Genomic DNA, 24,042 nt, shown 5'->3' on the forward strand with positions numbered 1-24,042 from the left:
GCCAGAGGAAGGGGTTTTTCGATCAAGAGGTCTTTGCACCGATCAATCACCTCCGTTGTTTTGACATTTCTTCAAATTGTTTATCTCCTCCGAATCATGTACCGTTTGTTGCATCTACTTGCTACAGGATGAACAATTTTACTAAGCTATCCACCACATTTTTTCATCCCCTCTTAGTTCATATTTTACCAAACGAGTCAAAGATTTCCGACCGAAAAATTCAATTTCGAAAAATGCAAAAAATTAAATATCCTTGAAAGGCAACATCTCAGCCCCACGATGTATAAAATAATGAAGACGAGTCAGCCCATTCCTCCACCGTTAAATCACGGAAACCTCGAAAGAAAAATCCATCGTCTCACCAACTAAAATATCCCCACCTACCAGCGCTCGCCGATGAACTATCACGCAGTTGACATAAAACCCGTCATTTTAGAAATTCCTGAGACAGGTGCAACCCCCTCCACCCCCAATTTTCATTATTAGAAATTTAACGAGGAAAAAAAAAATCAACTGGCAGGCCTTCAGACCCGAATTAACCCGGCATTACTCACCCCCTCGTCAAATCTCTCGTGCTCAATTTTTCCGAAATCACGCGGTCATTCCCCCCCACCCCTCCCCCTCAATAACCCAGACTCAAAGACAAAAGAGAAAACATTAAAGTGGAGAGAAAAATTAGTTGGAGTTGTGCGCAAATTCAGCCGGGGCTATTCACGTCGTCATCTCGAACGTGAGTCATTCCTATGAATAGAGGATCCCTCTCCCCTCACCCTTCCCCTTTCCTACCTCCTGAGTCCACTGGTCTCCGAGAGTTATGTTCCCCACCTCTGCATCCAATACACCTCCCACCCCACGAGACGTTTTTTTTTCTCTTTATTCAAACCAAAGCAAACGTCCTTCATCGTACGCGCACTCTTTTCCGGCAGTCCCCCTCCCCTCCTCCTAACCTACCCTTCCCCTGCCAAACACGCGCATTCAATAAATAGAATTAACATTTTTTTTACTAAGTTTCATTGGAGAATAAAAATGCTAATGAAAGAGAAGAGCAAAGTGATGGATTTCAAAAATGCAAATGAATACTGATAAAAAAAATATTAATCTTCGAGATAAAATTATCAAGATAATTACAATAATTGTTATTATTATCGTTTTATGGCATGATTAATATTATTAGTGTAAATGCTAATAATTGAAAGCATGGAATTGAATTTTTGCAATGAAATACACGTGGAATCGAAGATTATGTGATTTGTTATTTGGAAAGAGCCAGTGTTACCTTGAAATTTTGAATGTTTACTGAAGCAACAAGCATTTGGAATTATGTCCTGATTGAAAAATTCTTATTTACGAAATCGCTGCCAGTGGATAGAGAGAATTTTGCATTCCATACGACTTCTAATCAACGACGCAGATTGTAGATGTTTTTTTTTTGCTCTAGGATTGGAATAGGAGACACGCAAGAAGTGAGGAAACATGCATCGCTACCACGTGTCTTGTGATATATTTTTTTGTCTCGCACCTTATGTTCGTTTCGAGCTGATTTAATTGGAATTTAATGTCACTGCATTCCGGGTTCGCTCTACATTGAATTATTTCGACATCGGGGGAACGTTGGTGAAGCTTTTCAATGGGATTATCGATGTATATCTTGTTAAATAATGTAAGTATCAAACTTTTCAGTAAAATATTGTGTGTCGAGAATTAAAGAGCTACAAAAAACTATTTAATGACACAATCTTATCGAATATATCCCGACCTCCATTGGATTCAGAAATTCCGATAAAATTCGAAAATATTCCGCCCTTGTTTCCCAACCCCTTTCAAGGGCTTCGGAATCCTCCGAAGAATTCGATGTTCCCCAAAATTCTGCCACATTCCAAGGGCCCACCAAACGAATCCCCATAAAATGAACGAAACAACTCACCAATAAGAAGCGTGGGTTCTCGGTGGTCTTCCACGAGTGCAGTGATAACCAAGAAGAGCGGATGTTGCACAGGTAGATGTTCCAAATCGGCGGTACAGTCGTCATAAAGCACAACCTCTTTATAATGTCGTTTTCTCAAAATATCCTTGCCCTCCCGTGCAGTTGCCAGATCGGCTAGTGTTGCTTTACCCATTTGCAATCGTCTCCGGTTGAATCTGTCCGAGCAATTAACATTAATCGCTCCCCTCACGTGATTAACATTGTAAACAATGAAGGGCCGACAGTCAAGAAGAACAATGCTGTCAGGCTGCATCTGAAGCCGTCGTGCAAGTTCATCAGGATCGATAGTTCTTGATTGATTGATGATCAACTGGCGTTGTAGTGTTGTTCCCTCATTGCAGGGACTGGTCGGCAGACTTACGGTCTCCAGTTTGCAGCGTTTTGGTGCCGTAAGTGATGATGAAGCCGTGAAGAGGCTGCTCTGACGATGATAATGATGATAATGAAAGTGATAATGATGCAGAAGATGATCGCTGTCACCGATGTCTATGCTGTTTGTGCTACCGCCACTTGCACTTGTGGAACAACCATCCTGATTACTACACTCCGACGATATTGTTGATAATGTTGGAGATGTGGGTGTTGTTGGGATGAAACGATCGCACGCTGGTCCGGGCTCACTCAGACTACGATTGAGTGCGAGCTTTAGGTTGTCCCGGGGACGTCCCGCGGACACCGGCTCACAGCACACCAGGGTCGACATTGGAGTGACGTCAATACCAGTTATAGAGAGACCAGACGGTGATGATACTGAAGGGAGAGAAGGAGAAATCATTTAGGGTCATTTACGCTCTTGAAAAATTATTTATTTTTATTCTTCACGATATTCGCTGATAGTCCGTGAACTTGCTATTCACCCCCTGCCCGAACACCCTCAGATAGATATTCAGAGCTGCAGAGGAATTGTATCAATTGGAGTAGGTACTGATTCGTTAGGTTACGCGAAGGGAAATATTCAGGAAAAATTACGGAAGTTTTCTTACTCATTACGTAAGTGAGTGGGACTTGAAAATTATGGAACGCTTTGAAAAAATTGTATAACATTTCTAAAAAAATGTTCTCAACCCCGTTCCGCTCCGAAATCACGGAGAAAATGAGACACAAAAGCTATGACTTGACAGAGTCGAATGATTTATGAATAATCCGATCAATGAAAATTTTTTCAGTGAAATTTTAAGAAGGATTTTGTAATAGTGTAGGCCATTTTTAGTGGGTGGATATTAGTGTCGAAACTGTTTTCGGCGACTGAATGCTTATCGGTTACGGGAAGCCGTGATCAATTCGAAGATAAAACGCCTTTCAGATTTAGTGATTATCGTCTATTTATTCGTCTTACGAGCGACTTTGATTTTACGTTTATTTAACCTGAGAGTTTGCTTCATTTTGTTATGATTCCCCCCACGTTTGGAAAGTCCGGCATTTTTTTCTTTCAGTTTTCGATTTCAAAGTGAAACGTTTTTTCTCAATTTGTTACGAGATTTCATTTCAGCACAGCACCCCCTTTTTCCGAATAAATTCCAATATATCTCCAAAATCCTCAATGCAACAACCCCCTACCCCTCTGCCCCCCCAATCCAAATAAAAACATCCTCTACCTTTTCCAATCAACATCCCTCCCGCCGCACCCAAAAATATTCTCAGTACCCACGAGTGAGTCAGCCCCTAATATTAGGTGAGGCCGGCCGAAAAATCAAAACAAATAAACCTCCCGAAGCCCTCCCTCCCCCTCCCGTCCACCAGAACCCCCTTAACCTCCTGTGAGTGCGGCCAATCTCCCGGTGTGAGTAAACGCCGAGGAATTTTCGGTGCGTCGGCACACAAGGCAACCGGCAGGCGAACAGGTGTATCCACACATCCCACACCTGCTCCCGTTCCCCGATCCCTCAGCCGATTTCCCGACAGTTCCCCATCATCTCCAGGGACCACCCTTACCTTCACAGTGTCCAGGCCCTCTTTATTTACATCCACTCAGAATTGTGTCCGGTATCCTGGCGCTACGGCCTAGGAGCAGGATCGGGGGGCGGGAGGGTGGCGGAGGGATCGAGGGAGGATGATAGAGGGACAGGGGAGGGGGATCAGGCGAGGCCGTCCAGAGGTTCGGCAGACCGGAAGGAGCCGCGCCGATTGCACTTGACGTCCATGGCGGCAAAATACAAACTCCGAAGCCTCCGAATTTTAGGGAGGGAGGACAATCGCTATCTTCGCGATTTTTTTTCTTCTCGCGGTCTCACATCGACTATCACGGAAATTATCGATGCCCAGTGGTCTCCGGGGGAGGGGAATATTGATGAATTGTGAATGGGTTATCGCGGGGTTCGACTGTCCTCGTCGGACGTTGAACAGTGACTGGGGGACCGGTCTCGTCACGGCCTCCAAAGCGCGAGCCTCTCCACATCTACATTTAAAGAAGTTATTCTACCTGTGTTGGTGGATTGAGGAGACGGAGGGAGAGGGTTATCGTGGGGATTGGGCTGTGTGTATGTGTGTGGATTTTGTCATCGTGGGGACGTGATGTGATTGTTAGTCGGTGTGTGGGTTACTCGTGGATGTTCTGTGTGGGGAATTGTGGTCGCACACCGATAAGACTGCGATCCCGAAGCGGCGGATGAGTCATCCGCGAGGCGCTGCTATCGGTCATGGGACGGGGCGAGGGGAGGGCTTCTTGAGTGGATGGATGACGATAACGAATTCCACGCGAGGACGACGGAGTTTGTATTTTTTTGAGGATTTTTCGGTATATTCTAGAGGTGGAGTCTTTTTCTGCACGATTTTTTGGGGGTGAAGACCGTACGGATGAGAATTCACGGAGACTCCGTTTGTTCATGAGAGGAAAGTCGACTTTTTGCGACGAGGAAACATATTTTGAAATGGAATTATCGGTGATTGCACGATAAAATAAACAGGGACATAGAGAGTTAATATAATTTTTAGTTGAAATGTGGAAAATTGCCGCTGGTTGGGCTCGACCCACGGTTCTTAATTTAAATAAAATGCGATAATATTATCGCCATCAGGATAATTACTTTCTTCGGAATGAGCTCATGTCCAGCGCACAAATCAGGGATGACTTGGTAAATTTGAACAAGTGCATTTTTTCATCGACAACACCTATTTATGAAAATGATTAGGCAAAAAATATTTTGCTCCAACGAATACCAACAGACGGTTAATAATTAATACGTCGCGAACTTCAATTTGTATCACTAATATGGGGTCTTGGTGTCGATATTCAGCCGAAATATGGGGACAGTTCCACTGATGAGCCAGGCATAAGGTCAATTGCGATACCTACTGTCTCATCATTTCTTCCTACCCCTTTGCAACATCATTAAATCTCCCCGGCTCCCCTATGACGTACGGTACACCGTAAACAACATTTCTTTTATCGTATATTGTCTGTTAATTCTTTCCGCCCATCTCAGCCCCACCACCATCTCTTCCTTATTTCTCGCCTTGAATCCGGAAATCTAATCGACCTCTCAAAACTCTGATAAGAATTTTCCAGATGATTTCGCGTGGACAATAATCTACCCAGATATCAATTTTTTACATCACTAACATTGTCATCATCATTATTTCGAGAAAACACAACACATTGAATTGAGACACTGAAGACACGACTCGTGATAACTAAAACGTGGAAGCCAGCGCTTGTCTGTGTGATAAACGAGGCCGAATGAATGTACACTATGACGTCAGGAAAAAACGCACCGATAGCACTAATGAGGGGAGGGAGAGGGGGGTAATTGTAGCGAGGTATCGTCGAATGATTTCTCACTAAGAAAAGTCATTCTTCATTCGTTGGAAATCATTATTTGTGACGGAGTCGTAATATGAACTATTGCAGTTCCCTCTGCAATGGAGTAATTAATGTTTTTCTAACATAACGGACACTATAAATTTCCATCGCTAAAGACGAATCAGTTTGTCCCAGTATTTTTGATGCGAAGAAAAATCGGGTTTTGTTATATGAAAAATCCTCTGTTTCGCGTTTTTTTTTGTTGAAAAAAAAAACATTTCAATAATAAACAAAATTTTAGGACACTTTCCTTCAAGTTTGGGAGCGGAACCCTTTCATTTTATCTCATTGGATGTTGGAATATTTTAGAAGATAACGGGGCAAGACGAATTGACCGTTCAGTGATGGAAAAAAATAGACTTTTAAGAATTTTTGAAATTCTTACCTTTGCATGACTGGAAATTGAGTCGTTTAATTCTGGGAAGTGTAACGCAGGATCTCGTCAACGACGGCATCATTTTCGGTTCGTCGAAAGGTTCCAAAGAGAGACGAAGTGATTTTCTAGGCACCTCAGACTCCCCAGTGACAATGAAATTAGCTGGACGTTTGAGAGATAGTGCTTCCTCGTCTGCAACTGAAGTGGGAATAAATGAAAAATAATTATTGCGTTTATATGTCTCATCGATTTCGTGGACTCGTTGCAACATTTCTCCGTCAAAATGGTGCCAATTACAACATTGACGGGTGACTAACAGAACAGGTAAGATTGATGACGAAAATTCGTGGGAAATAACCAGGAAATGACAACAATGAGGTTTTGCCTATTGAATAAATTTGAAGAAAAATTGTCTTCTTCAAAAAAAATGTCTTTTGGGTCGCCAAAAAGCCCTTCGAAATCATTTTTGAAAGGTTCGTTGAAAAATCAGCGAAATATATTTTTGAAAATGAGATATTGTTCAACGCGGCTGATTAATTTTCCTTCGAAAGGTCAAACTGGTTTTTAGGGGGACGGGTCGATGCACTGGGAGATCTGGAGTCAACACTCGGCAGCATTCCTCGCTGTTACTCCATGATTTTCTCCCGCTACTCCCACCTGCTTCTTCCTCCCTTCTCTCGTTTGAATGAATGAACGATAAAGAATGTCCCACATTTAGCAGGAGATTTGGAAATTGAATGGGGAAATTTCACTCACTGGAAATTTTAATCTCCGGTGATTGAGCGGTGAGGAGCGATAGTGATGCCGGCCGACGGTTCACTGATGACTGCGTGTCTCCCCGGCACAGCGTCGATATTGCACTCATCCTTTTAACCTCGGGGATGACGGGACAGGAGCGCAAAAGGGTACGTCACGAGTGGCTCCTGAGTCACGAGCCTCGGAAATGGTTTTTCAGATGAAGGTCAGGGCATCGTTGGGCCTGAACTGGTGGTTTTATTGCTGAGGGAGAATTTCATGGTGAGTGGGCGACCCTGAAACGAGAATTGATGAGGAAATTGATTTTGTGACTGTGAGACACTGCAAACAATTTCACTAAGACATATATCATTAAGATAACATTGCGCCGTGAATTCTTAATTAATAGTGGGAGAAAAAATTTCAAGTATTATCTTAAAAAATTTGTTCATTTTCCGAGAATGCGATGAAGTAAGTTAGAAGTCATTTGAAAGAGATACATAATTTTGATAACCGTTCAAACATCGAAGGTGGTGAGAGGCCTGGGTGCTGCCGTCTGCCTCAGATCTGCCTCCTCGGATTTTTTTTTAATGAATAAACTTTTCAAGCGATTTTTCGCACACGTCAGTAGTCTACGACTCCCCTAGAGACACGAGTGTCGAATCATTTTTCCAACAATTAATCCCAAGATATTTTCGTCGATGTCTTCATCCCTCGTACATTTATTATTCACCCAGTTCAAACATCGTCATGATGATAATGAAAATGGAGTGGTCTCTGGCGCATTGACTCTTTGAGTCATGCGCCAGGTGAACCTTGGGACGGAGACAGGAACTGATTGTCCAAGGCGAGCCAGAAATCACCACGCGTCTTTGTTCACACTCCCGTATTTTTTTTCAACTTCATCTCTCCTCCCCTTTTTATGGAGAACATTTTACGATTTGTTCGGTTAAAAAAAAGACATTTATGAACGCAAAAGATTCATCTGTGGTAACATTCTCCTCCCTAGTATCGCATTTTTCCTTCAGAATGGAAGTTTTGTACGTTTTCGAAATTAAGTTTCCAATTTTTTGGCACATTCATTAAAAAAATGTTCCACGTCCATAAAATGGTACCCAATAATGAACAATTATTTACTTTCACTTGAGACACACATTACTTTCACGTTCAGTAATTTTCCCGACCCACCCAAAAAAAATAATAAACATTCTGAGAAGGGAGTTCATTACTTCTTTTCCTATTTAGAAAATTTCCTTTATTTTTATTTCCACGTGAGATAGCAAATGAAATTAAAAAAAATCATGTCACAGTGCCCTCATCAAGGTCCTCTCATCTTATTTCCAAACTTAACATTCGCTGACAATCGTCTGACATGAGCTCTGTCGTGACTACTTCCACCTCGTGTCGATCCACCCCCCCCCCTTCCCCATCCCTCGTTTCGTGAAGCATAAATACCTCAACAGCTACTGCAATTGCAGGTATCGATCGTGCACAAGCTAGATGCCCCAGTATTAGATCCATTCTCAACTGGAATATGACTTTTTTAACTTTTATTTACGGTACGACGGAACCCCTCCCTACCTAGACCACCCATAGGTAAGAAATAATACACACGAGAGTAAAGAAAATCCACGTAAATAAATCGTGAACTGTCTTGGGGTATGGGCATGCCAGTGGCATTGCGTAAATTTAAATCCCACGTGTATATTTACCTTAATAAATCTGACTGAAAGGATTTTCAGATGTCTCTCGAGGGCTCTACATTTCATGCTGAATGGGTTTGGTCTGAGGATTAAGTAATGGTGAAACACATGGGACCCGCACAATGGACATTATCAATCAAATCGAGTGCCACATATTAAATTAGGGGAAGGGTTCTATTAGGGCTTTCTTGCGCCGAGAAAAATTGTTGTTAAATATCTGAGGATATTGGGTCGTTTTAACGACTGGAGGTACTTTTGGAGACTTTGAAATGAGACGAATCAAGAAACTATAATTTTTTTTACCACCGTTGAAAAAATTATCTATTAAAGAAGAATAAAATCATATAATCGATGAGTTGAAGTGATGGATAGACATGATAAAATTGAAAGTGATATTAATCTCATTGGATGCAGCCGTACGACAAATTACACTGAAAAATACTGGAATTCCTTCGCACCGATGGTGAAGCGTCGACGGATAGTGTGAAAAAAGGGGAGTAGTGATGGGGAGGGCCGTAATTAGGGCGACATACGCAACGAGTTATAGTGATAATCAAATCACATGTTCGAAGGGACGTGGGGGACGAATGCCACACGTGTTGTGGTATTCAATTTTTTATGACTTTGCATTCATAATTTTTTTTTTATCATGAAAAATCCATTTGAATATCGTTTAATGGATTTTTCCTCCCCGGTCTGTTAAATAAGTTTCATCACTTAAATTGCGTGAAAGAAATTGGAAGTTATTATTGTTTGAGCCTTCATTGTTTGTCAATAAATAATTCTTGGAACATTTAAATATTTTTTCGGCATGGAAATTGCAATTTGGCAATTAGACTACCGTTTCCTCCGAAAGTAAACAAAGGTGTAAAAAATTAATCTTTTCAATTAATTAATGAGGCAAAGAAAGTTTTCCATTTCTTTTTCAGATCAATTTTGTTCCAAAGATTAATTAACAAAATGTTTTTACTGTTAAAAAAAATTGCCAGTGTTATAATTAAACTGGATAAATTTACCTGACATTCAGGAATGATGACTCAAGGGCTGATCTTACTACTCGAGAGTGGCACCGGGGCTATCTAATGATGCCTCTCTATCACCGATGATCGAAGAGTGACTACCACTTGTTCCGGGGTCGAGGCAAGACTAGAGACTACTATCAGCGTCACTACGTGTCCAAGGCAACCATTTGGATGGTCGTTTACTCGCAGGCGCAAATGTTTTTCACTGGCTCTCAGCATGTACGGATTCTCCATGTGTCTTTCCTGCGCGAGCGCACATGGGGAAGACTAGGCTCATGGCGTCAATGTTTTTTCACTTTTCCACATGCACAGAGCTTTCCTCGGACACGCGTATCGAATCGATATCACGGGGGTTTGGGGAGGAATATATTTTTGTCGGGGTTGTGTGTGAATCGAGTAAATTATGCGTTGGTGATTATTTTGTTGGTGGAGTTGGTGATGTTCTCGGGGAATATCGAGATGGCGGGAATTATTAGTGGTGATTAGTTGGAGATTATGATGCAAGAACGTCTCGTCGACGATATCACGAATGAATATCTGAATAAAAAATATATCAATGTTTTTTTTTTTCATCCGAAAGGAATGATTGCTCAATCTTTTTAATCAATATTGAGAAACCTTGAAAGTTCAGGTCATCAGTAAATGAAGAGATATTTACTCTTTATCATGTGATTGTGTTAAATAATAAAGAGAGACGTTAATCTGATCTTTGTGTATTAGTCATTATTATTCCCTCTCCGATCTCCGTAGCCTAATGTGGACCTCCTCACCATAATATTCCATAATTTCCGGAAATTAGGTATAAATCGATTAACCCGTTAATTTAAAGTAATGACAACATATTTTATGCCTTAACAAATTTAATTCCCCCTAGTCAATAAATTATGAATTTTGAATAGTTGGATTTTAGAGGAATTTGATTAACCTCCTGTTGATTTGGCAGTTGCGATTTCATTCCCGATTTTGATTTGGAATTCACGGCCCAGACACTGTAGATAATCAGGCATCTTGCGATTGATTAGCAGATAAAAACAAAGTACCTCTTTAAATTACTCTATTCCTCAGTTCCCGATCGTAAACCGAAAAAAAATCAATTTCAAATCATTTGTTCTCCGTTGAAATTCCCTCGCGAAATAGAATCCGCACCAATTGGAATTTCCAAAAGTATTGATTAATCTGCATTAAAATATCATAGATTGAAATTTTATTTATGGAAGCGTGAGCTCACCCACCCCAATCAATAAACCACCTAAAAATGCACATCACGCCTCCAACATTGATATCGATCACGTGGCTATTCGTGACACACTTATCGTCACGGGTTCAGTGTCTCAATAAATACTACCTGAATTGAGCTCACAATAATACCCCCTGTCTTCAGAAATATCGATGAGTACCTAGAGTTTAACAACGCAAATACATTCCGATCCATTAAAACCTCATCACAACATCCATTCTGAATCAATGAATTACCGAGAGATTGAATCACCCTAGATTCCCATGAATGAGTCACCAGAGTGACTCTCACTCTCGTTCCAAAAGGACAGAATCACCTCGGAAAATTCCTGAAAATTTTCTTAGCGCAGCTCCCGCGGCAAAATCGATGCGCGATTGCGCAATTCGAGAGAGGACATGACACCCAGCTGGACCCTCCTATCATCTCGAGAAGTTTCAACAATCGTCTCGTGTTCACCGAAGACATGACGAGACAACAAGAATATTACAGAGTTTCAATTAATAGTCAGGCAAGTCCCCCAACTGCGTAAGATCATTCTGATAAAAAAAAATAGCAGACATGGGGACCCGGTCAGCAGCATGTGAGTACTAGTGGTATCACCTTACCCCCAGGGATAATTCCACAATCCAAGTTTTATTGAAATTTCAGACACTCTCAAACTATCCAGTCTCCACGATTATTATCTGAGACTCCTCCATGGAACTCAACCCACCCCCTCCGGCTTCGACATGGCGAATACAGTGAAATATTTTTCGCAAACATTGCTGTGTAAAAAATAAAATCCACGTGACAATTAAAATCTCGAAACAACCGATTTCCCTAATTAATCGCCAATTGTTATTCCAGCGCTGTTGAAAGAGGTGAGGGAATCCCCACTGGAGATGATTAAGTCCCAGAAATTCGATGCTGAACGCATGACGCTTTATCCGAATCTGGATTACAAACAGTTGTACAATGCTCTGACTCAGCTGATCGACGTATCCTCCTGTGTGCACATCGGCCTTGCCGGTGAGTGACGCATTGTTTACAAAATAATTTTATTGTCTAATGGAAATAATTTGCGCAGCTTTTGGTCAAGCGCTGCTGCAGTGCCTGGCATCTCTGATGCCATTCCTGGAGCACGACCTTCTGGATAATTTACCTTATCTGACGGCTAGCTCTATCTCGGTGCTCCCACCCGAACTGCATCAGGAAGTCGTCAATCATCTGTGCTTTTATATACTGCCGTTTACGATAAGTAAATGGCAATTCTCATTTAATCAGATTTCCTTAATTATATGCAGAGAGAAGTATTTAGTAAAAATTACGAACAAAGTTCCTGGCGCCGATACGTATTTTTCACTGGAATTTCCTTCGCTCCATTAAAAATCAAGAAAATCATTCTTTATAGCGAGAAAAACCCTCGATGAGTCAGAAAATCACGCCAGTCAGTCCGTCTCTGCGGTGATAATGATGATCTTCCAGTACTCCAGCAATCCGGCCCATCACTGTCAACTCTTGGAGTGTCTGATGGCCCTGAAGCCAAACGTTGTGAAAGATATTCTCTGCGTAGTGGCTTACGGTACAGCTCCAGCTAAGGCATCAGCTGCAAAGCTCTTGTTCTACTACTGGCCGACCTTTAACCAGAACCTCTTTGATCGGAGAGCTGTCCTTATGAAGATCGCCAGTAATATTGCCCCTTATCCATGAATCACTCCTCTCTAGACGAACTGTTGAAAAATGATTATTTCCAGATGATTTGGCACCATTCGTTTGTCAGAGGAACTCCTGCCCGAATTCCGGAAACGCTGAGGCCGGGAAAGTCTGTTACGATCATAGAATATCGATAACTTTCGCAACTGAGTCACCACCTCCGCTCTACTTATGCATAGAATGTGCCAATGAGATTCATCGAGGTTGTCCCAATGAAACATTCTATGATATCCTCCATCCCATGCAGCAGGTCTCCATGGTCTGCGAAAACAAGGTATCCTCCACCCACTTAATTTGAATGGTTATCTTTCAGAAGACGATGGCTTTTCCTAGACTGACTTGTCCTTCCATCAGAATTGCAGAGCAACCGACAAATCAGCAATAAGCGTCTGCTTCTCGACAGAATGCGCGAGTTACAACGGAAACCACCCAATCCGCTATTGTCAACAGTGCCACAATATCAGACACAACAACAGAAGAGGTGGAGATCACGTCTTCCATCTGGCATTGCCCCACATATCCGAGATGGATGCCCAAACGCAAACGTACCTGGTTCAGGCAATAGTCAGGTAATTTCTTCATCACTACTGCTTATCCCAAAATGACAGAAGTCGTAAGCTGATGTCCAAGGACCCATTGATTCCATATGACGATAATACTCTCCCTCAGAATAATAAGCATGTTTGTTACAATCGGTTCAGTGTTAACGATATATAATAATCATTCTCGTTGGGCCTCACTAATCCCTCAAAGGTCGCAGGTCATTGTTGCTTTATCGTCTATGTCAGCTGTCTCCATGCTGCTTGGTAAGACCACCATGGATGGGCAAACCAAACCAAATTAACAGTTAACAAATTTACAAACAAATACCGACAGTGCATGAAACACAACTCAGCACATATCTCCTACACGTAACTATGTCTTTACTCCTGTTGCATGCATGGCTCTACTCTCCGCGTATTTTCATAATAAATCTAGAGCAGTATTGTCACAAGATATAAGGCGAAGAATTTGATTATTGCTATTGAAGATCAATTTTTGTCTGATGTTGTGATAATACGAATGTAGAGACGCCATAGTCTATTCTGATCTGTGTCCTGCAGTCAAACTTGATCAACCGAGAGGATCTTGATGGGTAGAAACTATCGGTCGTCATCATCTTCCAAAGGTTCTATCCCTCAACGATTCCTCCTACCAACCACTCAACATTCACCCGAAATTTTAATTTTACAGCCTGCTTAAGGAGGCAGAACCGCTAAGTATGGATAGTAACAGAGATCCCTCTGAATTAAATACTAATAAGGCCGGCATAGGATTCCCAGGGAGTGGTGTTACTGGTGCTAGTGGTAGTAGTGGAGTTGGTGGAAAAATAGGACTTTGTGATCCAACTACCCTCGAGGAACGACAACTACTTGGTCGCTATGGTGTTTGGCTACTTGTTGGACTTTGTACACCAAATCGTGATACACCGATTGAAATACTTGGACGTTTATTATCAATGTTATTTCATTGGTTTCATGTCACTGCGTACTCATTCGATGGTACTAAAAAAAGCCTTATGCACCTTATCTTTTCTGTTGGTAATTTAAAAAACTTTGCATTTTTAACACTTACTCTATTACAAGTAGACGTGGCAAAGTAGTTGAGGGTCGCAAGTTAATTCACTTCAACGAATTTTCAGGAGAAATACTATTGAACTCCTCCGGAGTCCCCTGTGGACTTCAGGAGATGTCTCTGAACGGAACAAAGATTTTTTTCACAATTGCATTGGGTCGGTTTGACCCTTTACCACTTTACCACTACCATAGAACTTAGATGAGATAGTTGCCGCGATCGTAGGCACATTCTCACTCTTTCCTTTATCTTCATTAAATGTTCTCACAAGTATCTGGTAATCCTGTGGATTTATGTTTCTGTATTAAAATCTTGACAATCCATTGATGGAAAGATACGGGGGAGGTAAACTTTGATATTTGTGTGCACGTATACACCCACAATGTGTCTGTATCACACACGATGATATATGTGTTACTGTAAATTATTTTGTCTCTTTGGTGTATAAGAGTGCGTCTGCATCGCGGCTGAGTAACATAGAATGTGAATGATCGTCAATTACGAACAATGAAGTATTTAGTACAGATGTTCCAGTTCCTCGCATGCTTATCCTTCACTAGTTGAGGAATTGATGATTCCCCAGGTTTATGAGTTGATGGACTTTCAGGACAAGCGGAAAGCACTTTGGAGAAACTCAAGACGGAGTATGTTTGTGGTTGGCTATCAGAAGTTATGAAGACTCACTACAAAATCTTCATTTCTTGCTTGCTACCGCACCCAGCGGATTACGTAAGAGTTGGCGGACATTGGTGAGTGATTGTTCCACTTGAAATTTCAACAAGAGGTGAGAATAGGGATCCCAAAGCCTTTTTACAGACTTCGCTTAGATGTAGATGTAAATGGAATGCAATTCCCATTGTCAATGATCCCTCGATCGCATCAATAAGTAATATTTCCAGGGAAACACTCGCCTCCAGGACTTCTCACTTGAAAGATGGTCTGAACAGGCTCTTCTGTCTCGTTCCATACGAAGTCATAACGTCCGAAATTTGGGACTACGTCATGCCTCACTGGATGGAGGCTATGGTTAATGATGTTCCTGAGGATGAACTCCATGAACTGAAAATGATTCTCTGGTAATGATACCAAAGCTTTCCCACCAGTCTTAGCATCTCTAATATATATTCCTCCTCCTCCTACACCGTCGGGTTTTCTCTCTCTGTGCTTTTAGCAAAATTTTGGATACGGAGATGAGCCCCTTGGGCTTCGACGCGAAGAAGATGTACAACTTTGTCGCGAAGCGATTCATCAATACCAGCGCTAAGGTTCAGGAGCAGGCTCTCAACTGGCTGCAGACCTTGACCATGCTGGAGATCACGATTCCCTTGACTCAGTTATTTTCAATGTTCAGTGATGGTGTGGCTGTAATGGGCACAACGAATACCGCTGAGTTCGATGAGAAATCTTACAGGACAGCTAAGAACAGCGACAACGAGGATCCGAATATGATTTGTGAGTAGAAAGGTTGCTTCTGTGATCAGTCGTTCGAGTTAAGATAAGAAGGTCTTGTAGGTCCTGTCGTTGAAAATGACTCGGGTCAGTCCACTCCACTATCTGACGATATGGCGCCGATCGCGAGGCACATGGAGTTCACGACTAATGCTGAGCTAAACCTGTCGTGTTGTATCCTCATGTTGGACATTCTATTGAAGCAGGTAAGTCAGGGTGAAAATATCGCCGAACGACAGGTGACATTTTGGTCTCAACAGATGGAACTTCAAGACATTGATAAACACACTGGCATCAACACTTGGGTGTGTCGTGATGCTTGCCATTTGATGAAGTCAATCGTTGCAGCCAACTGGAATGATTGTCATTCGTGTAAGGAGGAGAGCGAGTGCACCTACTGCGAGTCCAGAGTTATCTGGCACCAGTTGTGTCTCCAGCTTGTCATGTACCTCTGCCCGGAGAACGCAGCAAATCCACCAGATGTGAGTAGACATTTCGTACATTTTGACAGTAGGGAAATTGAGATGGTCCTTGTATCATATGTATCAACAGGTTATCCTTGACGAATCTGCTGAAGATCATGGCAGGAAGAGCCCGCCGGAGTCTTCGAAGAAGGGAGACTCAAAACCGGATGTTGTTATCAACATGCCTGTCCCGGAGGTGCACCCTGTCTCCGGGGTCTTGGGTCACATGCCCCACGTTAGCAAGGTAAGAATTGTCATTGACCAATGATACATAAAGAATTATGCTTTGTTCAATAAATGTACATACACCAATTGTCATCAGTGTTTTTCATATCGATATGTCGTTTCTGGATGTTCTTTTTATTGAAAACAAAACGTATATATTCTGTGTGATGAAACGATCAAGTGCCAGCCCAACACAATACGGTAGGATTAATATGGATGTTTATGAAAAATTCACGAATTCCTACCGTTTTTTAAATTTAGTTCTTCGAACAGATCATGACAGCAACAGTAGAGACAGTTTCCGAGCAACTGGATCTTGTTGCCATATTGCCGGCTGAAAAGGTCATGTCTGCTGTTGCGCGAGCTGTTACTTTATCAGAATCTGATGTTGGTGAGTCACTGAAATACCTAATGTGAAGACATCAACAGGCAGAATGTCTTTACGATTGATTGTTTTCATTAGCGACTGCTACGGCCAACGTCGGTAAGGCCAACATTATCGGTGAGGATGATCAGCCAGTTAGTCCGACCTTAGAGGCCGAGGCTGACGACTTCTGGCATACGTCAGTCGGAAAATTCCGGTTCAACATTGAAGAGCTGCCCGAACAGCTTCAATACATCCATCAACTCCTCAAGGAGATCATGACTGTAGATAAGCCAGACATTCTGTACTACATGTTGCAGTGTCTAAATATCATGGTTCTTCATGGTGACGCCTTCACGACTGCCGTTAAAGATCATCAAGGATTCTTCATCTGGTGTCAGGAGAATCTTCTCATCAAGAAGTGAGTCGATTTCTCTCTTTCATTATGATCGTAGGTCTGATGTAAATTTTTCATCTAGTCTTTGGGAGCTCCTCAACGCAGAGCACTCGCACATTGCTCAGGTAACGGTCCCCCTTCTCCTCCACTGTATCACACTTCATTGTGGTACAGACACATTTTGGCGACTAGTGCAGGAGGAATTCCACAGTTCCGACTGGCGGGTTCGGTTTGTGGCTGTTGAGAGGGTGACCTTGATAGCCAGGTTTATGGATTCCACCCCTCTGCGAAGTGTATTGACCCTTCAGGCTGCTCTGGCTAACGCCTTCTGCTATTTGATCAGCAGTATGGATGACAGCAATGTCTATGTTGCTCAAAGAGCTACTTTGAATTTGGGAACGATCCATGATACTGCCGTGCGTGTAAGTACCTTCTCTTATAACAACTTTTAAGGAATGGAACTTGTAGCGTAGACGTTTTTTCAGAGCCTCATCCTTTGCCTCGAAACCCAATTCGATTCAGTTATCGTAGATAGACCGATGGTCCTCCAATCGCTCTATCAACTCCACAACAGTTTGAGCGATCGCAAGATCCTTACGTGGGATTTTTTCTTGAATCGATTTGACGCACTTTTTCTCGAGGCACAAATCAGCCTCGAGAAATCTGGGGATATTTCTTGTTTGCGGGGTAAGTAACCGATCCCGGTCGAATAATATTGTCATGTTTATCGGTGAATGCACACAATTATGATCGACTCCCTGTACCGATTTCCTTCAGATTTGCGAAATACAGATTTGAATAGTGATACGTTTATGCGAAAACTACATCGCGCGCAAGAGGCCCTATCGCAATCGGATGGGAGTGGCGCGAGTTCAGTGAAAACCCTGAGCGCAAGCTTTGGTACAAAATGGCCCTACAAGCGGACAATGTCCGCCCCAGCATCGATGATACCCCGGCAAGACACAAAACAAGGTAATTAACATCCACGATCTGTGCTGGACATTTATCTCCCTACTGCGAAAATTCTCAATTTGTCCTTCGCTTTATCCGCTTTATCTCGCAGAGAAGGAAAAAATATACAGTCGTCAGTACTCAGCACCTATATTGAAGCGGAAGAGCTCGAGATTTGGCTTGGGTCAGTTGCTGGGGTCAACCCCGACTAATAACAGTTTACCAGGTAGAGTAGTGTATTATGCTTGCTGTAGATGGATTTATCTGGTAAATGTGCCTTCTTAGTGTCACACGGGAACTATTCTAGGAGATTATAGATAAAACACTAATGTTCGATATAGCTGGGGAATGGATCGGTAAGTCGGAATGTCATGAGAACGGTGAAAAAAAAAAGATTCTGAGTCCATCTACACTGGTATACAGTTGTCTGCATGATTATTTCCCACAAATCGCAATGCACTTAATCTAGCTGGTAGATACTCTAGAGGAGTCACCATTCGAGGCAAGATAGTATATTAATATTTCGCTACTTACATTGCAGATGGTCACGTTCATTCGCTGAATATGGTGGATGAGGTCGGGGCTCTCCCGGGATATACCCACAAGATTGTGGAGTTGGAAGAGGCGGATAAGGAGACCATGCATCTCCTTGTCTTCCTCTTCATGCAGTTCCTATCGAGGACTGATCAGGTGAGTTGGTCTGATCGAAGCTGTTCGTGTACCTCCTTCATGACTATTGTCTTCAGGCTTATCCAACGGATGAGAAGCCCCTGTCAAAGACCCAGGGAATAGTCCTTCGACATCTCTATCTGCTTCTCGGCTACAATCAAACAGAAAGGATCTTTCATCTCTCTCCGCAACGGCTTCGACTCTCTTCCGTATTCAATGTTTTCATAGCTAACTTACCTCAGTTGTTGGATCAGAACCATGTGATGGGATGGATGATGATACCTCCTGTTATAGCGATCCTTCAACATTGTCCGTGTCCACCGTCGAAGCTTCCGCCAATCGATCATCAGTCGGTTTCGTACAGTTTGTGGTATCTCGAACCCACTGTACGACGATCTTGGCTGATGTCTGTATTGGTCATTCTTTATAAGGTGTGAATATTTCTATGTGATTGTAAATAATTGACTTATTTTTCACTGTTGATGATCGTTGCAGTGTCAGTACGGCCAGCAGCCGTGGTGTACCCAGCTCCAATCTTTGATTAGAATTGTTCTGAATACTTTGGATGCTCAACATCATCAATGCAAGCGAATTCCCGCGATGGTTGTTATGGCTGGGCCACCGTCTCGATCACGAGGTAGGGCGACTCAAAATTTTCAATAGATTTCTGAATATGAGGGTGTGATCAACATTGGAAAATCTAGTGATTCACCCTGGGAAGACCGGTTGGCCTCAATCTTCCCAATTCCTCATGTTTGAATAATCTAACTCGTAATGTCTTGCAGCCACTTCAACAACTACCGTGCCAAGTTCGCCTTTCTTAGTTTTAAAAATTTCTAGTTTATAATCCATTAACTTATTGGAAGTTCATCAATTAACAGATGTCTCCCAACCATCTCTCGGTGCCGAGCATGACCTAATCGGCGTAGTAGGTGAAATCGATAATGAAAGCCCACCAATGCGCACCCAAATAGTCTCTGTCCATCAACGTAGTCCTGGGCCCATTCTAGGCCAGCCTCACACTATGGAGACTCACTGGGAGGAATCGGCGTCCCACTACGCGAACAAGCAAACCAGGTTAGCAATCTTAGACCGTAGTATGATTTTTCCCTTAATAGTTTAGTACTCAAGTCGCTTGAGCTTTGGCTGGCTTTTGCAATAATTCGCTATCACAAATGGCTATGCCAAAAAACAAAAAGCTACTCCATCAATGCTGATGATACGGAGTCCGAGCTCGCTGCAATACCCGAGAGTCCGAAATCCGACAGTACTTTGCACAGTGGGTCCCTCGGAGAATTGGAGGACAGTTCGGTTCTGGCGGGGAGAAGTGCCAACATGATGATGATGATGACAAGGACTTCTGTCCCGGGGGGTCTTCTGACCCGGATGGATTCAACGTCGGAGCCTGAACGAGCGAAGAGTGACGGCAGGCCCACCTGGTTTCTTGGGAACGAGGATGACACCCATCCGGTAAGTCTTACTTCATTCCGTAATCGTGCGAGGCAATTGGCGAGGTTCGAAGGACTCTTTGATGTACCTCAGGGGAAGCTCTCGGCCCTTCAGAAAAAGTGGAGTGTCCAGGAAGGTGTGAAAATGATGGTAGCAAGCACATTGATAACTGGTCAACATGATTTCACGTCCAAAGCCCTGTCAAAGACTCAGAGCATACCCGAGAAGGCCCAGGGCCCTCCCGAAGTGTCTGTTGGCACTAAGGGAAGGCTTCCGACAACAATTTCTGCCCTTGTGCCGACGGTTGGTATAGCCCGTCTTCAAAAGCAAGAGTCCACTCCGCCGTTTGACAAAACCAGTCCCGCTTTGACACCGAAGTCTGAACATACGGAATCTCCAGGTCCAAAACATCTCGGCAGACAGAAAAATGTTGAACAGACACCACCCCTGACCTCTCCCGTTTCACCATGTCAAACTTTAACGGCAGGAGGTAGCGATGATTCGAGCAGTCCAGCGATGAGTTCCATCTCCTCCCAAAGGACATCAACCGACAATGGCCAGCATCCAGTGTGGAATCCGCCGAATCAACAAATGATCACAACTCCGATGATGGAGAGGCTCTTGCCGATAGGCACATCTGCGCGATCTGCCCTGCAGCGATCCAACCCGAGGATCCTGAAGTGTGAGGAGGCATACGGATCTCCGGAGTCGCCTCTCTCGAAAATGGACGTGCTGACTGTAAACTCTTCCTTCGAACAAGACAGCGAAACCTGTGCTTCGAGCGATATGACGAGCCCGAGAAGTATGTCCCAGCTGGAGTTCCCCATGCAGGAGAGATTACTCCCCATTGGGATGAATAGAGAAAGCGTAAGTGGTCTTGTGGAGAGAGTCAGACAGGCCCTGGGTGTTCCGGAAATGGAAGACAATGCTCACTCTGCCGAGGAGGACCAAGAGACCAGTCATCCGCAGAAACAAGACAGCATTGCTTCGGACAATCTGTCTGCGACACCGGTGGCCACTGAGGCACCCTCGAGCAGGTGTGCCAGCCCCAGGAGACTCATCAAACAGGTAGCTCTGGAGTCACCCCCACCTGTCGTCGAAACAGACGACTTCTGCTTTAGAGTTCTGGATCACGAGAAGCGAGGAAGATTGAGGGATCACACTAGGGTCCCAAGGGACAGATCACGAAGGGTTTACCCGGGACCTAGTCATCACGTAATCGGCCCTACCAAGAGAATGGACTCTTGGGTAGGGCCTCAGCCACATGGAACCATGGATTCGTCAGCCCAGCAAGCTTGTCACGCTGACTTTAATCTTAAACAGAGTACCTTCAGGGTGGGAGATGATTGCATCTACGACAGGTGCTCCGAATGTGGAACGATTAAAGAAGAGTATTCAGATGAGGAACTGGGATTGTGCATCATCACTCTGGGTACTTTTATCCATAGAGAACCGGCCCTAGCTGCTCCGCTACTCCCAGACATCTTTGGAATCGTCACGAAAGTCGCTCAAAATGCCATCTACCCCTGGCAGACTGAGACAAATCTACATCTGCCAGGAGGTGCGGTGAGTGTTGCTCATCAGTTCTTCAGATGTGTTCTTCATCAGCTAGCGCCGAATGGGATTCTTGTCCAGATGTTCCAGACGCACATCAATGACGCTACCAGGATGCAGTTCTTCAAAAGTGTCACACAAGCCCTCGTCGATTTCAATGAACTGAATCCTATTGCTCCCCTGCAATTGCTGCTGGAGGTGAGTTGATTTGGATCGTGTATGAATTTACGCGCAGATCACTGACATCGAATATTCATCAACACGAGGGATGGGGCTTAATTGTTTCAGCCCATGGGTCAGAAGGGACCTCTCCCTGTGGCGAAACTCCCGATAATGCTCCATAATATCGCTTGTTACTTGGATTGTCTTCCCCTGGAGGCAGGGCTTGGACCTGGAGCTGCCACATGGAACGAACTTCTAAACTCTTTCGATGTGATATTTAAGAAGCTGGTGCTTTTATTGTCGTCTGTCGGTGATATCACGCCCGTCTTGAGGATTATGATATCAATTCTGAAGGTGCCGGGGATTCATCAGACAAAGGTAGATTATAACTCATCATAGCGTCATTATCTGAATCTCTCTTATAGTCCAATTGATCTCATCCTGGCCTAAGGATGTCTCGAACTTCCTCAATATCAAATTCCATTTACTCGTCCCACAGGCCCCAATCTAATCATAACTTTTGAAGCTCAATAATTTTACTTCACCGCAGAGTCTTCTAGATTCCTTCGCAAAGGTCCTCAGTTATGCAATCCACCACTCAAACCTGAAGTACAGTTACTTGACTGATTTATCGTATCTCTGTCACCGGGCGTATATCCGGGAGCGGGATAAACATTTCCTGGCTCGGACAATAGTCTTCGAGCTAGTCCAAGCGATGAAATTCAAGACCACAATTCCAGACAACAATTTCCTCCTCCTCCTTCATTTCGTCCTGCAGGACGTCGGGGGAATGTTACCCTCTACGGTCGCCATTGAGGGCATACAGAGTGAAATAGCCTCTCAAATTTACAATACAAATGCTTCCGAGTCCCTCAGAAATCAGATCCCTGAGATTCTGGACTTTCTCGCTGATTTCCATACCCTGAGCAAGATTAAGAGCTACAGCAAGGGAATGCAGGAGGGCCTGAATGAGGACACCCTGGGCGGAATCCTTAAGTGTGGCTTCGCCCAGTATTTATCACTAGAGATCACCCGGGGCAATAATAGGGAAAACAGGGCAGTGGCGAGGCACCTCCCCTGGTTGTACAGCGCTCCGTCGATGGTTCCGCAGGGAGCCCGAGAATACGTAGACACTATAGGACACATCAGACTACTGTCCTGGGTACTCCTGGGGGCATTGACACACACAGCCATGAGCTCGGGAAACAGCTCCCATAGCCATGGACCCCCAGTATTAGTCGCCCAACCGATCCCCCAGGAAGTCTCTTGCCACATTGCTGATCACATTCAAGCAATCCTTTCGGGATTTCCCGAGCAGAGCAAGGCCTCTGTTCTACACATGTCCTCACTATTTCATGCATTCATACTGTGTCAGGTGAGTCGGTTATTCTGCAGACCGATGGGGAGAAATTTATCTGATTTTTTTCCACAGCTGTGGACGGTCTACCTGGAGGAGATATCAAAGAACAATTCTTCGAATAGTGAAAGCTATAACGTTACGATGAATATTCTTGTGGAGTTCTGGGGAAAAGTCACACCGTCTGTTCTCCAGTTGGTGGCCACGTCCAAAGTGGTGAGTTGTATTCAATCGTTATTCATTGCAATGATACGAACATGTCTTGATGTTATTTGACCTCACCAGAGTCTTCTTTTCTGTCTCAGCTTGCTGAAATGGTCAATCTACATTTTCTAAGTCTTTTAGAAGCCCTTCTAGAGTGTCAATCTGTGCTTCTCAATAAACTTCTACCCCTGTGGAGTCCAATTCTGTATTCACACAATGCACAGGTGAAATATTTACCGGAATTTTACTATTCCGTCACACCGACAAGTTTAAATGGATTAAATTTTCTTAGCTATCTGGACATCTACAAATGCGCTTGCAAAACTGTCGCAATCTCCCACCGGGTCGCATGGCCGAGCAATTCATCTCAACGAGACGAGAATCAAACGCAGCATTATTGCGGTGGTTACACAGGCTCCAATTTAAGATGGGCCAGATCGAAATGCAGTCCTCGACTGTGACCACCCAATTTTATTCAATTTGAGCAGCTAATACTCATTGGTGATGTTTTAGTGTAGGGCAATATTGTAATATTGTTGAGTATAATAAATTTATTATCTGTTTATCAATTATTGGCTTCATTACTCCCTTGACGCCCTTGTCTCAATTATTTATTCATAATTATCCCACTATTC

General features: G+C 43.4%; 2 protein-coding genes across 6 annotated transcripts in view; one reads left to right on the plus strand and one right to left on the minus strand.

Annotated features, from left to right (window-relative positions):
• Positions 1–7,051, minus strand: part of Puc (puckered) — a 20,789-nt gene extending 13,738 nt beyond the window's left edge. Inside the window, exons 1-3 of one of the 2 annotated variants that reach the window (XM_064127166.1) lie at positions 6,916–7,051; positions 6,169–6,357; positions 1,925–2,734 (exon numbers count right to left, since the gene is read on the minus strand). In XM_064127166.1, the coding sequence (XP_063983236.1) occupies positions 1,925–2,734; positions 6,169–6,357; positions 6,916–7,024 (1,108 nt within the window). In that variant the 5' untranslated portion in view covers positions 7,025–7,051. Of the gene's footprint in view, positions 1–1,924; positions 2,735–3,916; positions 4,343–6,168; positions 6,358–6,915 lie in introns of those variants that run through there. The other variant, XM_064127167.1, reaches the window with a different exon arrangement.
• Positions 7,044–23,976, plus strand: LOC135165653 (protein unc-79 homolog). 4 transcript variants are annotated; one of them, XM_064127142.1, is made up of 32 exons: positions 7,044–7,176; positions 11,114–11,436; positions 11,505–11,624; positions 11,703–11,864; positions 11,923–12,093; positions 12,247–12,522; positions 12,590–12,822; positions 12,903–13,117; positions 13,782–14,128; positions 14,770–14,911; positions 15,062–15,238; positions 15,334–15,614; positions 15,675–15,817; positions 15,872–16,093; positions 16,164–16,319; positions 16,562–16,691; positions 16,764–17,085; positions 17,144–17,483; positions 17,547–17,748; positions 17,839–18,033; positions 18,125–18,238; positions 18,554–18,702; positions 18,759–19,112; positions 19,177–19,318; positions 19,563–19,758; positions 19,881–20,151; positions 20,224–21,882; positions 21,973–22,224; positions 22,397–23,221; positions 23,279–23,419; positions 23,509–23,631; positions 23,700–23,976. In XM_064127142.1, the coding sequence occupies exons 2-32, from the start codon at positions 11,415–11,417 to the stop codon at positions 23,889–23,891; spliced, it is 8,274 nt and encodes a 2,757-aa protein (XP_063983212.1). In that variant the 5' UTR covers positions 7,044–7,176; positions 11,114–11,414; the 3' UTR covers positions 23,892–23,976. The 4 variants fall into 4 exon arrangements, with proteins under 4 accessions (XP_063983212.1, XP_063983208.1, XP_063983209.1 ...); XM_064127138.1 differs by having other exon boundaries at positions 15,666–15,817; positions 19,881–21,882; XM_064127139.1 differs by having other exon boundaries at positions 19,881–21,882.
• The last annotated feature ends 66 nt before the right edge of the window (positions 23,977–24,042 follow it).

The sequence above is a fragment of the Diachasmimorpha longicaudata genome, chromosome 8, assembly GCF_034640455.1.
Source record: "Diachasmimorpha longicaudata isolate KC_UGA_2023 chromosome 8, iyDiaLong2, whole genome shotgun sequence".
NCBI classification, from domain to species: domain Eukaryota; kingdom Metazoa; phylum Arthropoda; class Insecta; order Hymenoptera; family Braconidae; genus Diachasmimorpha; species Diachasmimorpha longicaudata.